Source organism: Phaseolus vulgaris, chromosome 6, assembly GCF_000499845.2.
Source record: "Phaseolus vulgaris cultivar G19833 chromosome 6, P. vulgaris v2.0, whole genome shotgun sequence".
Lineage (NCBI taxonomy): Eukaryota > Viridiplantae > Streptophyta > Magnoliopsida > Fabales > Fabaceae > Phaseolus > Phaseolus vulgaris.
In genome coordinates, this window is record NC_023754.2 from 20,542,718 (window position 1) to 20,560,828 (window position 18,111).

The 18,111-nt window shown below is 32.6% G+C and overlaps 2 protein-coding genes across 2 annotated transcripts; both read left to right on the forward strand.

The window, feature by feature from the left end:
- The first annotated feature begins 343 nt into the window (after window positions 1–343).
- Window positions 344–6,546, forward strand: LOC137831720 (glutathione synthetase, chloroplastic-like). The gene is made up of 12 exons (XM_068639510.1): window positions 344–1,066; window positions 1,744–1,913; window positions 2,657–2,732; window positions 2,889–3,019; window positions 3,344–3,466; window positions 3,561–3,641; window positions 3,841–3,921; window positions 4,024–4,093; window positions 4,628–4,749; window positions 5,724–5,863; window positions 5,951–6,143; window positions 6,224–6,546. The coding sequence occupies exons 1-12, from the start codon at window positions 746–748 to the stop codon at window positions 6,345–6,347; spliced, it is 1,632 nt and encodes a 543-aa protein (XP_068495611.1). The 5' UTR covers window positions 344–745; the 3' UTR covers window positions 6,348–6,546.
- A 1,096-nt stretch (window positions 6,547–7,642) lies between these two features.
- LOC137831721 (glutathione synthetase, chloroplastic-like) lies at window positions 7,643–16,454 on the forward strand. The gene is made up of 12 exons (XM_068639511.1): window positions 7,643–7,963; window positions 8,120–8,289; window positions 8,427–8,502; window positions 9,044–9,174; window positions 10,968–11,090; window positions 11,185–11,265; window positions 11,464–11,544; window positions 11,647–11,716; window positions 14,444–14,565; window positions 15,582–15,721; window positions 15,823–16,015; window positions 16,087–16,454. The coding sequence occupies exons 1-12, from the start codon at window positions 7,664–7,666 to the stop codon at window positions 16,208–16,210; spliced, it is 1,611 nt and encodes a 536-aa protein (XP_068495612.1). The 5' UTR covers window positions 7,643–7,663; the 3' UTR covers window positions 16,211–16,454.
- The last annotated feature ends 1,657 nt before the right edge of the window (window positions 16,455–18,111 follow it).

The following is an 18,111-nucleotide window of genomic DNA, read 5'->3' on the forward strand; positions in this document are numbered from 1 at the left end:
AGAAAAAAAAAAGTTGTCCTTGAATATTCGAGTTTGACCCGTTTCCTAGCTAGTTTTATCAGCTGTAGTTTTCAGTTATCAAAGCCAACTCTAACACCTAATTGCGTTTAAAACATGAACTTAGAATGAAAGTATATTGTCTTGAAAAATGTTTCTTTAATCACTGTACAGTTAAAACACAAATTTATATAATAATTATACAGTGAAAAGCATCCATTTATAATTATGATGTAATATAACATAATTTTTAAATTGTGTTTATTTTTTTAATATCATTTTTTTTCAGTTATAATCCAATAGAAGATTGCCAGCAATATTGTTTTATCCAATAACTAGATTTAGCAAGCTTAATAGAGTAATTTTTTTTAGTGCTTTGAATCATATTTATGTAAGTCATATTCTCTTTCTTTTTTTACCGCATCTTAGATTCTCCCAAACTAATCTTTCGATGTCAAACCATTTTAACTTCCTTATTAACTATTTTTAACCTGTTTTATCAAACCCTTCAAGCTACAAAACCTAACCTTTTTCTTTCTTTACAAATAAACCAAAAAAGAACATTCCAGAGAGACAAGTCAAAGGTGGTCAAAACAAAAAAACTGTCTGTGATAATATTATCAATTTTTTCTGAGTTGGAGCACTATTTATGAAAAAAGGAAATAGAAAAAAGATGGAGCACTACCTGTGGCTGCAGTGGTGATTGCAATGTATATGAATATATAAAGGGGATTGAAAAACGAAGAGAATGGGTGGTAGATCTGGGTGCTTGTTTTGTTCTCCTTCTTTCACTGGGATAAAGACTAAACCTTTAAGTTCTTACACATTTCCCTCTTTCTCCTTCACCTTCTCACCCCACCAACTACACTCACTCTCTTTCCCCAAACTCATGTCTCAGCCTTTGACTCTCAACTCTGCCCCACTTGCAGAGCCTGACACTGATTCTTCCGCCGCGCCTCCCCTCTTCGATTATCATAGTATCGACCAAAAACTGCTCGAAAACATAGTTTACGATGCTCTTGTCTGGAGCACTCTCAACTGCCTCCTCGTTGGAGATAAATCCGTTCAGGTCAAACTCCGCCACCCTTTCTTTTCTCTGTATTACTTGGATTCAATTCCTTCGCTTTTACAAATTTTGCTACTTCTGCTTGTCTCGCCTTACACAAAACTCACCAACCTGTGTGTACACTTTTCACAGTTTAACGTTTTTCTGTGTTAATGTTAGTTTAATGTAATTGCATGGCTAGTATAATAATAAAATCTTAGAATAACAGAGCAAATTATACTAATACTGTTATAGGTTTCTTGAGATTTTGTTTTGTTTAATGTGTTTCTTAGATGATACGAGTGAGTATAATAATCAGCGTGTCTGTGAGAGAATTTGGAGAATTTTAGTTTCTGAGTAGTATGCTTCATGATACAAGTTAGTACATTAATGATAATAATTTATTATTCATTTAATTAGCCTACTCTTTTCTTAATGTTACCTTTTGAAGACAAAATTTTACTCCTTGAAGCTATAGCCAAATTCTATGTTCGAGTAATACATGGGAATTGGAATTATTCCTTCTATAAATACCGAGTAATTTAATTCTTGAAATTATGAAAATGCCATTTAAATTTTGATGTTGCTAAGTGTCTATCGTTTTAATCTTGATGTTTATGATTTAAGAACTAAATATGATACAGTGATTTTGGAAACTAAAATGACATTTTGGTGTTTACAATCAATGTTTCCTATCATAGAGATCTGGAACAGTTCCAGGTGTGGGTTTGGTGCATCTTCCGCTTTGCTTATTACCCGGGCCATTTCCGGAAAGTCACTGGAAGCAAGCTTGTGAATTAGCTCCTATTTTTAATGAGCTTGTTGATCGTGTGAGTTTGGATGGGAAATTTCTCCAGGAATCTCTATCCAGGTAATATTTTCGTGTTGTTATATTACGAATGAGTCAACTTGACTTTTGGCACTATCAAAACGGGAACATTAAGAAAATGTACATTATATTAAAATTTGACATCGTATAGTGAATTTTGACTCATTGTCCAAAATTGTGTTGTGTGGGTAAGTTTGATTTTTGGTCCTGCAATGTCAAATCTACGTGACCCAATTGTTGGAGTCAAGTGTAAGTTGAAGCTGCACATGATATATAAGGAGAAAGAGCCACAAATATATTGTCTTAAGGCTTTGAGTTGAGAATGTTATCGTGATCTCTGTATGGGTTTGTTCATGTTTCATTAATGTTGAATCTCCTTGGTGTAAGCCTTAGATCGCTAAACCATCTTGACTTAATAGGGGATTTGGAATTAGAGCCGCAATTTGAAAGCAAAGGTGGCTGAGACAATGAATGTCCTAAGGAATGTTGTTCATCAGATCCAACAACAATTCTCTCATGATATTTTTCTTAATAACATGTAATTGTTAACTTAAGTAACTTTTTGAGGCTCTTTATGGGTCTTGTTCCCTTTGAAGTACTTTTATACTTTATCATGGCAATTGGCTCTTAAATCCATTTTTCAACTTCACCTTTCAACAATTGCTTCATTTGATGCCACTGAGTACTACACTTGCTTTCTGTCTTCATACATTTTGTAACTACCTATAGCTACCTAGTTTTTTCCCTTTAATTAGATATAATATTATCTGTTCATCTGAATGCAGAACTAAGAATGCAGACGAATTTACCTCCAGACTTTTAGATATTCATTCCAAGATGCTACAGATTAACAAAAAAGAGGTAAGTGTATGTTGGTAGGAAATTTGTACCACCGACACTATTAAGAGAGAATCAGTTTTAGTGCCTACTCTAATTATTATTCTTTTTAAACAACTAAATACTGGTAGTCAAAGGATTTTTTCCTGGTATTGATTTCTCTTGTCATAATTTTAATAGGATATACGCTTGGCAATAGTTCGTTCAGATTATATGGTTGATGAGAAGACTAAATCACTTCTGCAAATAGAGATGAACACCATTTCCACTTCATTTGCTTTGATTGGATGTCTTATGACTGGACTTCACAAGTAAGGAGTTGCTGTAAATTTCACGTGTTGTGCTTTCATCTCTAATTTATGATCTCTTGTTTTTGAGGTATTTGTTTCATCGTTATGGGTTTGTTAAGGCAAATGTCTAGATTTTTGTTCTCAATAAAGATAAACACTCACACACGGCTAGGAATACATTTGAAGCTTTAAGTGGTTAGAAATCGAAGTATTTGGTGACATAAAATGTTAACATATAGTCTGTGCATCTTGAAATTATTCATACGAATTCTGGTGGTAGATTTTTATTTTAAGGTAAATTTATCATGTCGATGTGTATCATGGTGTTATTTGGTGTTTACCCAGGAGCTTAATTTCTCAATATGGAAATATCCTTGGACTAGATTCCAATAGGGTTCCTGCCAACAATGCTGTCGATCAATCTGCAGAGGCCTTGGCTAAAGGTTGGAGTGAGTATAACGACCCCAGGTCAGTTTGGAGAAAAAATAATCCTTTTCACTTTAATTTGCGGTTCTGCTAATACTTTTGCTTCCATGGCATATTTCTGAATGAATCTGTACAGGGCTGCAATTTTGGTCGTGGTTCAGGTTGAAGAAAGAAACATGTATGAACAGCATTACATCTCCGCCCTTCTAAGAGACAAATATCCTTTTCTTATTAGTTATAATTATGATACTAATGGAACAATTTAGCAGAGCAGACTCTGATTTGTATTATTAGGACTATCAAATTTAATATTAAAGGATATATGTAGATGTTTTTTTATGTAAGGAAGACTAACGTAGTTTATTATGTTCAGTACATTTGGGTTGTAAGAGTTATTTTCCTTAGCTTTATAATACGTATCATATTAAAAGCATACGGAAAACATTGGCAGAAGTTGACCAGGAAGGAGAAATTCTACCCGATGGAACACTTTCGGTGTATGTAAACTCTATCTTGAAAATCTGACTTTCTTGTACAGATTTTTGGCTTACTTTTATTTCATATCTGACAGTTGAGAAATATAATTTATTAACTTGCAGGGACGGACAACCAATTTCAGTTGTTTACTTCCGGGCTGGCTACACACCAAAAGACTATCCTTCAGAATCAGTGAGATACATGAATTCAGTTTTTTTGCTGAGAAAAACTGACTTTTCAACATAGAAGCATCTCTTTTGTTTTCTCTTGACTATAACTCCTTTTTCAGTAATTAGTAAAGCATTAATTCACCGAACCCAGTATATCTCACTACTATTAGGAAATGATATTTGTATTGACAGCTTATATTTGATTCCCCTATCTGGTAACCTGACTTCGTTTATATTATGAAGAAAAGTAATAATGAATACTATTATTTGGGCCCTATAACGTTTGTTTCAAAAGCAAAGTTCATTTGAGATTGGTCAGTGTAACATAGTTTCTTTTTCATCACATCAGTGTATAGACTTTCTCTATCATTTTACTTTTTGTAAATTTAGCTCAATTATATCTTAAACAAACAAAATCTGTTTTACTTTTTTTTACCTACCTCGTCCTTTCTATTCTATGGATTTTCTCAACCATAATATTTTTCCTGCTTAAGTTGCATTATTTTTTAACATTAATGAGTTCTTCTGGTTTGAGTATATCTTGCTTGGTGTGTAGGAATGGAGAGCTAGGCTACTCATGGAACAATCTTCTGCTATCAAATGCCCTTCAATATCTTATCATTTGGTTGGCACCAAAAAGATTCAACAGGAACTTGCAAAACCTGGTGTGCTTGAGAGGTATCCTCTGATTATATTCCAAGTTTTTTCCATCCTTTATTCTTCTATAAAGCCGTTGATCAATTCACAGATACTATGTCTAAAGGGTGTAAAAGTGGACTACTGTGAGTTATTGTCTTAAGATTTTATCCTTCAGGGTGCTCTCCAGTCCATGCCTTAGTTGGTTAATCATGATATGATTGTACCCTATGACCAATAGGTTTTTTTTATTCATGGACAGTAGTCCAGTGGAACTCCATTCGTTTTAGTAAGCTAAAAAAGTTTTGTTTCACAGTGGTATCCTTTAGAATATAGCCGGAACCTGCAACATCATTCTTGTAGGTCTTAGGTTGGCCAATATTTACAACTTACCAGAGTGATGGGTAGGGGAAAGTTATTAGCCTTATCTAAGGCTTAAATCTTCAAGAATGAATTCCAGAAGGTATTGTTGAAAGGGAAAAAAAGGTGCAGTAAGTGATGGTCAATTGGGCAAAGGGCAGAGATCTAAATTAAAAAGCTTTATTTAGTGGCTGTGAAAAAGATTGTATTTCAACCTGGGAGATTAAGTTAACAGAAGAAATTAACATAAGGAATTTTTAATTTATTTGGTTTCATTGTTTGTTTTTTATTTTATTTTTATGTTCCATTTTTTTAATGCCAGCAAACATATTTAATAACATAAGGATGATACTTCTTGTCTCTCAAAAAAGGAGGGCAAAAAAGAATATAGTGTCGATGTCTCAGAAGCAAAATGTTCTGGATGATGATGAAAATTCATTGTGTCCTCATAATTACGCTCACACACTATTTTGGTTTAAGGATCTATAGAAGTTTGTCGTTTGTACAAAACACGTTTGGAAGCGAAAGTATAACAAATCTCCCTTTCCTAGCAAAATAAGTTGTTATGTGACTAATTTGTTCATTTTTTTCTAATCATAGTTTGTTTCTGTGGTTGACATCTCTTCCTAAATCCCTGATTCAAAAACTGTAAACAGGTTTGTCGAAAACAAAGACCACGTTGCCAAATTGCGTGCATGTTTTGCAGGGTTGTGGAGTTTGGAAGACTCAGATATTGTTCAAAAAGCAATTGAAAATCCAGAGTTATTTGTGATGAAGCCGCAAAGAGAAGGAGGAGGTATTGTATTAAACTTTGATTCAACACTTCGTTGTAAAAAAACGTCTGGAAGAGAAACTTACATAACGAACTGTAATTACTTTTCAGGAAACAATATTTATGGTGATGATATGAGGGAAAACCTCCTTAAATTACAGAAAGCTGGTTCTGAAGAAGATGCAGCTTACATCCTCATGCAGAGGATATTTCCAGCCACTTTTCCAGCAATTTTGGTGCGTGATGGTAATTGGAGTACGGGTCATGTGATTGCAGAAGCTGGAATATTTGGTACTTATTTAAGGTACATTCCTCGGCTACACATCTATCATACTTGTGCTTAAATTTGCAATACCCTTGACATCTATGGACTGCAATTTGCAGGAATAAGGATAAGATTATCATTAATAACGAAAGTGGCTATATGGTGCGTACAAAAGTATCATCATCTTATGAAGGTGGAGTTTTACCTGGTTTTGGAGTGGTAGATACTGTATATCTAACTTGATGAGCCAAGCCCCTGAGCTATCATATTCACTGCAATTCAAAATATTATGTATGGTTTTCATTTGTCTCTCTCCTAAAGCAGTGAAATATGAGGAGATGCATTCTTGTTTCTTTTAGCTTTTCCTACTGAATGGTGTCTAATTATCAAATGTACTCAACTACCTCTTTTTCTAACCAATAAAGTTATTGAACTGTTCTAACCTGTCCTCTTCATGAAGTGTTTTCCCCATGTTCTTCCTTTCTGGTTATATGTTGTGTTACTCTCAAATTTCAATGTAAAATGTGTTCTTTGAGATTAATTTAGACACATTCTATTAAAAATGTATTTCCCCACTTAAACTTTTGTCTGAAACAAGAAAAAACCAACCTTACAGTAAGTAATTGAATCAGTAATCTCATGGTATTGTTTAAAGTATGTTAAAAGTCAACGTTGTTTAATTACATACCAATCCACTATTGGATGATATATAGTAGATAATACAATTGTAACTCGTGTGTTCTTTTTGATATAAGAATGGCATAAAATATTTTTTAGTTTTTTATGTCCCTTTTTTACTTTAATTTTCTAATGATGTTATATGAATGAAATATGACTTGTCATCTTTTTGGATATTTTTATAAACTAGGTCAATTCAGTAATTTTATTTTTAGTTTTCAAAATTTAGTTGTATTTTACTTTTTATCCTGTAATTTTTTTTTCTAATTATGGTTCTCGTTATTTTATTTTAATCTGTAAAATATTTTTTTTATTAAGGCCTTATAATATTATTTTAATTTTGAAAAAAATTAATGAAGAGGAAATACAAATAATCTATACATCATAAAATATAAATATTTTAGAGAGTCTCAAATAAAATAGCAAGGAGTAAGATAAAATAAAATTTAGAGACAAAAAAACATATACTGGCCATGGCCCACTGAAAGAGACGCGAAAAGAACTGAAAAAGAAAGCCCATGCAGATTTCGATTCTCCAAAAGGTGTCGCCGTATAACAAAACTAATTAGGAAGAGTCAAAAAGTAAATTCTCCTTTTTAATAATTTAGCAACAAAATTTAAGATGATATGTTTATAACCATGCATTATAACTAAAAAAATAATTAATTTTTTTTCTGAAATATAAATACTATGTAAATTGACACATTTTTATTATTACCGTTGTCAAATTAATATTTTTCCAATAAAAATAATTGTTACTTAGTGTCATTTCAGTTTCTAAAAATATTTATTTAATTTGTATTTCTAATAAGAAAAAAATTATTTATTTATTTTATTTATATCATTCTTTGTACCCACGAAAAAGAGTGAAAGAGGCGAAAATGATCGCCGGCATTGGTTGCGTTGCATGGTCGGAGACTGTACCCTTCTTCTCTACTTCCAAATCCACCACCTTCCCCGTTCTCTCCGCCTTCCGCCGCCACTCTCTATCGATTCCTTTCGTCTCCTCTTCCCCCAACCTCGTCATGTCTCCCACAGAACCTCTCACTCTCAATCCACTCCAACTCTCTCCCCTCTTCGATTACCACCGCCTCGATCAACAACTTCTCCGCACCATCGCTTACGACGCCCTCGTTTGGTGCTCTCTCCACGGCCTCCTCGTCGCCGACAAATCCGTTAAGGTCAATCTCAATGTTTTTTCTTCTTTTAATTCACTACATTGCGTTCGTTACCTATCACACCCTAAATTGGCGTCAAATGTTCTCTGTAACGGTCGACATTTCGAATTTTTCGATTTGAATTTGAACACGAATCAATCTATGTGCTGACGATTGCAGAATTCGGGAAGCGTTCCTGGCGTGGGATTGGTGCATGCTCCGGTTGCCTTGTTACCCACGCCATTTACGGAAAACCAGTGGAGTGAAGCGACTGAGTTGGCTCCTATTTTCAATGAACTCGTTGATCGGGTCAGCTTGGACGCAACGTTTCTCCAACAGGCTCTCTCCAGGTTGCGTACTTGCAAATTCTGCGGTGCTATTGTCTTTTGTTTGATATCGTGTGTGCATGCATGCAAGTGACACCTCTACTTGAGATTTTGTACAATGATCGGTGTTTTCAGATTCCTCTTCTTTTTTCTCAATGCAGAACTAAGAAAGCGGATGAGTTCACCGCTAGACTTTTGGATATTCATTCCAAGATGCTACAGATTGACAAAAAAGAGGTAATTGTTTATAATATAGTGAGAAGAGTATCACGAGAGGAAGAGGACCAGTGTTTATTTTAATTTTTGTTGTTTTAAATATGTTTCAAAAGAACTCATTTGGTGCTCATATTCTCATTTTGAGAGACAAGAATTAGATTTTCAGAAATTAGAACATCACTGCATGTTTAATGTTGGTATATAGAAAATATAAATCTTATATATTTCTTACTTGGATAAATTTATCTATAGATACTTACAAATAAATTAAAAAATATATGAAGAAAAAACTAAATCAAAATTTTCTCTTGTACATCTTAACTTTTACAGAAATTCTGTCCTGTAATTTTCTAAAAGGTGAAGTGGATAAACTGATTTTAATTTAGAAAAGAATTTTTTTTTTTTTTTCTTCAAGTGTTTAAGAAAAAATGATCTAAACATGGCCATATTTTGCTTTAGCAAAAGGTTGAGGATAGGGTGCACATATGAAGTTTTCCACCTCTCTTCTTTACTTTTAAACGGATTTACTGATACTATTTTTGCTCCTACAAAATTTTATCAGGAAATTCGATTGGGATTACATCGTTCAGATTATATGCTTGATGAAAAAACTAAATCACTTTTGCAAATAGAACTGAACACTATTGCCTCTTCATTTGCCGGTCTTAGTAATCTTGTGACTGAACTTCATAGGTAAGTAATGCTGTAAATTACACATACTATGCTATCATCTAACGTTTTGAAAGGTCTTAACTGTTTCACTGCAGCTATGGGTTTGTTTAAGTGAAATACCGAACTCTAATTGCTGTTACTTATGTTTATATATTTTGTGGAATATTGGAAGTTTTGAAGTGGTTTGAAATCAGAGTTCATTAGAAGAAAAAAAAATATGTGCTTAGATCTTAATGTATATTCTTCCACGTTGAAAATTCAGGATAGTCAAACTTGCACGTTAGCTAAGCTATTAGTGCCATATAGTGGCACGTGGCAGGTGGCCGCTACTCACTGTAGAAAACAACTTTAACGACGGTCAAAAAGAGTATTGGAAGACGGTTCTAGAATCAACATTAATTTGGGTGTCGTTATAAATCAACAATTTATAATAACAGTTCTAGAACCGTTGTTATAAGCCATTTTTAAAGACGATTCTTGAGCAACTGTCGTTAAAAAAGTATTTTTTTTTCTAAAAAAATTGTTTTATTACTATATATGTTATAGTCTTGCATAAAATATCAAATTTTCAGAAAATAATCCATATAATATCATAATTTAAATATCAAAGACTACATATAATTAATTAAATACATATAACACTATTCTACAAAAAGTTCTACAATATATGAAAAAGTTTTACAAAAACTTATAATAGTCAATTATCTATCCTAAGGTATTATACATGATTACAAAATATTTTGACCATGTTGTCTTGACATACTCCAGTGCTTTCGAATCTAACGGTTGTGAGTCATTGAAAAACTATGACATTTGATTTTTTTTGGAATTAGTGCATAAATAATAAAGCCCAAATTTTGAAGTGTTTGTGTATTAATCCCAACCTCTATCAATTCCTGCTCACACAATAGTTGACACCCCCGGACTGAGCATGAACACGTTCCATATATATACAAATACTATCTAATTTATTATAAAACTAAATCAAAATTGCTGAAGGTCAGACACTTCCGAACTCAGAATAAACGTGTTCAATACATAAATACTATCTAATTCATTAAGAAGTAAGATGAGGGTTTGATACAATTTTGACGAATTTGAAGGATTTTATAATATATAATAAGATGAGGGTTTGAATATGAAAAAATTGATGGAATAATTTGATATTATGGTTGACGAGTTGAGTACAAGAAGGTTCAGAACAAATTTAAGTGATTCAATTTGCAAAATTATTTCCGCAGGATGTTATATTTGATCATTTTAAGTAGAAGAAAATCAAAGGAATGACAGAATCTTTTTATTTTAAAATAAGGGAGACTTAATTGTCTAAGAAATACATAGAAGACTAAATTTGCACATAGAGACTCAAAGTGTAAGTAAGCCCCCTTTTCTTTTTTCTGTTGTATAGTGTGTTTTTCAAACTTTGTAGTTTATCTCTCATTTATTCCATCATCTTTTTTTTATCTTCGTACTCGTGTGATTGCTGTCATTGTTAATTACTATATAGGCCTGATATTGATGGTGATTGTATCTTAGGATGAAACTTGTAAGTATTAATTATGAATGTCTTCAGTTTTGGCTAATTTTTTAACTACTTAGTACGTGTAGTATAAATTATTTTTCTTGTTCCTATGATCTTTTATATAACAGCTACTTCTGTTCTGCAATACCAGTTTTGGGATTGTTCACTCTGTGTTGTTACACTGGACTAATAGCTATGATTTTATTTATAAGAACTCTGGTGGAAATATATTTTCGTTTTAAGGAATTTTTTATTTGAAGAAATATCTTTATATTAGTTTGTCATTTTCTAGATACATACTTTCTCGCCATGGAAAATTGCTTGGACTAGATTCCAAAAGGATCCCTGCCAACAATGCCGTCAATCAGTATGCAGAGGCCTTGGCTAAAGCTTGGAGTGAGTATAACAACCCCAGGTCAGTTCAGAGAAAAACAATTCCCTTTAACTTTCTCCAGCTCTTCTGCTGCTGGTTTTGGTTCCCTGCTATATTTTCTGACGTATCCGTTCAGGGCCGTGATTATGATTGTGGTTCAGACTGAAGAACGAAACATGTACGACCAGCATTTTGTTTCTGCTGTTCTTAGAGAAAAATATCCTTTTCTTAGTAGTTATAATTAATTACAATGCAAAAGGAATTCATTTTATTCCCACATAGCAGGGCAGATTCATTTACTTGTATAATTACATGTCATTTCAAGGATTCTTTTATCAGTTTCTTTGTAAAGAAAACCACTAGAAGTTTTTACACTCATACTTTTTGGTTGTTATTGTCCTTAGCTTTATAACACGCATAATATTACAACTATACGAAAGACGTTAGCAGAAGTTGATCAAGAAGGAGAAATTCTACCCGATGGAACACTTTCAGTGTATGTAACATTTAGCCATAAATAAAACTTGCAGCCATGATTTGTGATTTAATCATGTTATGGTTCTGATTGTAGAGAAATATAATTTCTTGGAAATTGCAGGAATGGACAAGCTATTTCAGTCATTTATTTCCGGGCAGGCTATACACCAGTTGACTATCCTTCAGAATCAGTGAGTGATTTGAAATCACCTTTTTGCTGTTCATGAGAACCGTGATTTTTCCATTGTAGAAATATCTGTTTCATTTTCTACTACTTAAACTTCTTTTTTTTAAGTATTGAGATATAACCTGTGTGGCCAAAAGAGTGGCTCTCGCTCACTACTGTTAGGAAATTGTACTAAATAGACAATAATTCAATTACTCTATATACTAACTAAACTTCTTTTAAGACTCACATGATGATAAAAGGAGTTGTAGAACACATGTGAAGTGAAGTAAAGCTGGCGGAGAGGGCTGAGAGGATTACATTCTTTCTGACTTATTAGGCACCTATTTATTTGCCTAATTAATCAACATACTATAAGAAATTCTTTCTCGAAGGTTGACTATTTCTTGTGGATTTGTCTCATTTTCGGATTATGCTTTGTCTAAATGTCATCCATTGCTTGATCTCCATTCATTTCATTTGGTTGATAGAATGGTGAGGTTGTTCTATCTCTCCCCATGAATTATTTATCACAATGGAATTTGAATTACGAACCACCTTAAATTTGCTTTGGCTGCCTAGACTTGATATCTTGGATCTTCTAAAATTCAAATAATCAATAATCTAAAGTCAAGTTCATCCCTTAAGAATCCAATATATAAGCAATATAGTATCAAAAACTATGCGCTTTCATCTTTGATAAATGTGAACAAATGTCTTATATACAAAATATCTTAATTGACCATAAGAGGTTTTTATTTTCATGCCATTCTTCATTTGGAATATTTCCAGTTAAAATGTAAGATCTTGAAATAAATAGATTTGTTGGAGAAGTATGCTTTCAACTTTTCTTTTTTAATTGTCTCTTCATCCTTTCATCTTCTCCGTTCATATGAGGTGTCTTGGAAGGTATCTTCACATGTCTTATCCCAGGAGTTTTGAAACACAAATCAAATTAGCCTATTTTTCGATCCTTGCTCCTTTCTCTATTTTAAACAAAGTTGTCTTCAGAACAGTTCGTTCAAGCCTTTTTCTATCTACTCTAACTCTTAATTTAACGAAGGAAGAATCCATTCTAAGCTTTCCCTCTGAAATAAAATTGTTGGAAGTAACAACTTGAGTGTCCCAACTCAAGCAAATAATTGAAGAGTTGAGGGGTTTACAACTCATCACCTATCTTCGTTTGTGCATTCGAGTTAGTTGATTCATTATACCTTTGAAGGAATTCAAATGTTCAATCATTTCTTGATCATCCATGTACTCCAACTTTACCAATCATATGGGAAGGTGGTCTTTGTGACAAGGTGGCCTTTGTTCCTTAGCGTCTTCTTTTGACTCAAGGATTCAAGTTTTGTCCAGAGGTTATATGTACTGAACATATTGATAATACTCAAACAAGCTTGGATTGATATATTTTCAGATAGTATATACTGAATTTTGATTCTAGGCTCCCAATCCTTGTTAGTCTTCCCCTCCAATTTATCCTTTTGGGTCATGGTTCATACAAAGTTTTGTAGCATAAATGATCTTCCATCATTGACTTACAATATGAGTAAATGTCAACAATTACCTTGAACATATCTCTATCATGAGGGACAACCCTTTCTCCATCTTTGAGTTATCGATTTAATAATAGAGAAATAACACCATAACTGGACCAATTACCAAGTTCATGAATAATGCACCAAGGAAGTTCTCAAGAAAAAAAGATGGGTCAATAATAGACACTTATATACTTTCTCAGGAAAAATAAATTCCTATACATGCATTGTCATAGTATCACATTTTATTTATAGAAGCAAATTTAATTCTTTTGTAATTTGGAACCAGACAATGATGCAATAAAATAGAATACCAAGATTTTTAGGACACATTAATATCTAAGAGCTTTAATACCATTCTTGGAAAGTGCTTACATACTTTCCGTGCTCTCTGAACTTTAAATAGGCACTAAGCGAAAACGTAAATAAATGCAATAATGCTATAAATTTTATCTTGGAAACCTTCTCAATGTTGGCAAGGAAAATTCTAAAATCTCGTTCCTCTTACTCTGTGTTTGAATCTATTGATAAGTCTACAAGAGAACATAAATTGTTAGGAAAAAAAATCTTGCACTTTCCCGATGATCGAAAGAGAAAATATAGAATTTATTCAAGATAATTATGTACTTAAAAAATAGTGTTTCATCCTATTTAATCATACTGAGGATGTGATATGGTTCCAAAGGAGAACTCGATATTCCAATAAGATTTCATTATTGAACAAAAATCCATTTTGAAGTTTATTTCATCTATTCCATGACCAAAACTGGAGGAGATACTTGTTACACGAGGATTTTGAATCAGAAGAAATATTTCAAGTATCTTTAATTTGTGGATAAACACTCACAAATTGGTTCATTGTTTTCTCAACAATCTCTAAGACTTTCTACTTTTCTCTCTTAATGTGAGAAGGTTCTTCTCACTTCTTACAAACACTTGATCCTCTTACTTTATTTACAAGGGGATTTGCAGTAAGTGCAATTTGCCACAAATATTTAATTGAATGGGGCAGTTGGGTGTTGAACAATTTCAATCTTAGAACCTTGTTTTCACATTGGCTGAGTCCCACAAAAATAACATAATCTGATTTACACTTCTTCTCCACCTAATTTCCATGACATGAATTATCTTATACCATAATATTGTTCCTTGTTACACGACTGTATTTTCTTGCAAAATTATGGCTTAGGTCTATGTTGCTCAATATGTAGGAATGGAGAGCTAGGTTACTGATGGAACAATCTTCTGCCATCAAATGTCCTTCAATATCCTATCATCTGGTTGGCACCAAAAAAATTCAACAGGAACTTGCAAAGCCTGGTGTGCTTGAGAGGTATCTTCTAATTAATATTCTTCATATCTTCCAAGATAATTTCATCCTTTATGCATTGAAAGCAGTTGATCAATTGACGGACACTGTTTAAAAGAAGAATGTGCTATGAACAATTGAGAGTTATCATGTAAAAAATGGGATTATCCTTCAGGATCTGCTTTCCCATCCATACATTGGTCAGTTGGCTGGTCATGATATCTTGTATCTTCTAGGAATGATAGGTTTTTGTTTTAAATGTCTGGTAAAAATTTGTTAGTGAATTCAAAGAGTTATATGATCCAGGGGCATCGATCACGACGTTGCAATCGTTGTTGGTCAATGATGGCAAGGAGGTATGGTTAACCATTATCTTTGGATTCTTCTAAGTTTTGAATCATAATGAAGTTTGTCGAGTGAATAGGTTAAGGTTTGGAATTGAGGTTTTTTAATCAAAATGTGAGTGCATAAGCTGGAAGGAGCTTGCTATCAAAAGCTCATGTTGTCTAAAAAGCAGATCCTAATTCGAGAAGGATTTGATGAAAAGAGAGTAGACTAGTCAATTGGAAGAAGCCGTCATGGATTCAATGCACTAATGATATAGATGTAAATTCAAAGTTTTTCCCTAGAGTGGCTGCAGGAAAGATTAGATGCTGATCTGGGGATTGATGGTTACCGAGGAAATTTGGAAACTAGAATGGGGAGTTTTGAACTTATGTGCTTGCCTTGTTGGTTCTGGTTTTCGCTTTCATGCTTCATTTTTTTATGGAATATTTCCTTTCCACTATTCTTGGACTTTTATTGTCTTCTAACTATATGTCGTCAGTTCTTCTTTGGTCCCTAAAAGAAGGAAGTTTATTATGGATGATAATGCGTGTTACCTCAGAGCTACACTCGTACTTCATATTTTTGTTTAGGGAAATCGAATTTTATTGTACGTGCTAAACACATTCTGATTATTATAATAATAATCCAAGACCCCCGCCCCAATTTTATTTTAGAAAATAAGCAGTTGTATGACTAAATCTTGAGTTAGGCAGGTTCCTTGAAAGCAAAGATGATATTGCCAAACTGCGTAAATGCTTTGCTGGGTTGTGGTGTTTGGATGACTCTAACGTTGTCAGAAAAGCAATTGAAAGGCCAGAGTTATTTGTGATGAAACCCCAGAGAGAAGGAGGAGGTCTTATACCACCTAAACTTTGATTCAGCCTACTACCCTACTTGGTTGAAAAATAAAAAAAGGGGAAGAAACGTATCTAACGAACAATAACTTCTTTTCAGGAAACAACATTTATGGTGATGATGTGAGGAAAACCCTCCTAGAATTGCAGCAAGCCGGTTCTCAAGAAGAGGGAGCTTACATCCTTATGCAGAGGATATTTCCATCTGTTTCTGCATCAATTTTGATGCGTAATGGTTGTTGTCATAAGGATCGTGTAATTTCAGAACTTGGGGTGTTCGGCACTTATTTAAGGTACATTACTTGGCCACATGTCTGTCACCTTTCTGAGTTTAAATTTGTGACACTTGAATATGAAATTGCAGGAATAAGAACAGAGTTATCATGAACAAACAAAGCGGCTATTTGATGCGCACAAAAATGTCATCATCTGATGAAGGTGGAGTTGCAGCCGGCTTTGCAGTGCTAGATAGTCCATACCTGACTTGAAGGAGCCAACAACATATACTTCTCAGGGTAATTGAAAACATTACGTTAGTGCATGGTTTACTTAATAATTTTTATAACATGGATTTTACATATTGATACCAAGAAGGTCCACTTTCGAACGAGGAGAGCTTGTATTCTTAGACAAGCGGCTCCTAGGAAGAAGGAACATTAACATGATCAAATGCATTAAATAGCCACTAGGACACACTAACAAGTCTGGTACTTAGCATTCTGTTGTCGGGTGAAGCTCATGTGTTGATTTTTATTTAATTGGCTTGTTTTGAAATTAGTCAAAGACGAGATTGTTTTCAAAAAATAAATTGGTCAATCCCATTTGAATAAAGGGATAATAATCAGGTGAAATGTAAAACAATTTTTTTCAAGCCCATTTGTCCGTTCAGAAACTGCTCGAGCTACAATTTTCAGGCAAATTCTTCCTACACCCAATATTTTTTAATCTTCACCCAACACATTTTTAAAATTTTGAAAATACCATTTATTCTGGATATGAAAATCTGGAATTGAAAATAATACATTCTGAAAAGATCTTTTTCAGATCGGGACGAGCTTTTTGTGTTCTGAACATAAAAATCCGAAAACAAAAATCAAAAACTCATTCCGAATAAGAAAATCCACAATACAAAAAATAATACATTAATAGCATTTTCGTTTTTTCCATTGGAATTGGATGCAGTGATGCACTCCAGGAAGCAATTGCCAAATTTACAACGTATATACTGAGAATAGAGAAGACCACTCCAATCTTTTTTTTAGTAGCCGATTGGAATATGTTAAGTAAACTTAACGATGACTATGTTTGACTAGTGAAAATAATGTATACACAGACTAATAATCGATTATTAACTTTTATATAGTGTGGGTCATGTTTATAATTAAAATAATGGTTTCAATTCAATAACAATAGAGTAAATCGATCAAAATGATAAATATCAAATAAAAAAATTTATTGGATGGGGTTTGATTAGAAAAACAAATCCATTTCAATCTCAATCAACTCTATATTTTTATATCACTCATTTGCATTTTTACTTATTTCTTATATATTTATAAAATTATCACATTTTTAACGTTTTAAAAAAATATTATTAACTGAAATTATCACCTCAGACTCTATATGAAGTCTCTTTATTTATTTTTATTTTTTATCAAGATGTCCTTAGCTCTATAATAAACAGATGAATAAGATATTTCTGTTCTCTCTTACTTTTATAACATATATTGGAAAAAATAGATAAAAGAATGAAATAAAAAATAATTAGTTACTATATTGATTAAATTAAATATTATTTTAGAAATTATAAAAATTATTGATATTTAAAATAATTTCTATTATTAATAAAATCTATAAATTAGTTTTTAAATTGATATCTAGTTAATAACTAAAATTTTAACTATTTTTATAAATTAATTTATTAATTTTATTAATAATAGAAAATTGTTTTATATACAAATAATTTTTTTAATTTTTAAAATAATATTTAATTTGATTAATATAATAAATAATTATTTCATTTTTTAAAATTTAAATAATTTTTTTAGTTTCTGAAATAATATTGATAAGTATAATAACTATTATTTTATCTTTCTAAATTTAATCTCTATCACTCTAAAATAGTAATACAAAAAGTTAAAGAGAGACTATATTGAGGAGCTACTGAACTTTTTAAACTACTTTGGAAAACTAAGGCTCAACCTCTCTGCACACCACATACCATGAAAAGTAATAATTGGTAGAAACCCAATATTGAAAAATCTGAGCATTAGTGCCGTTCATATCAAAACAAGTTATGTGTAATGCGTGGAAGGAGCAATAAAACAAGTGATTATCTCTTTTTCACATGCAAAGTTGTAACACAGGGATTGAGGTAAGTACACTGCAA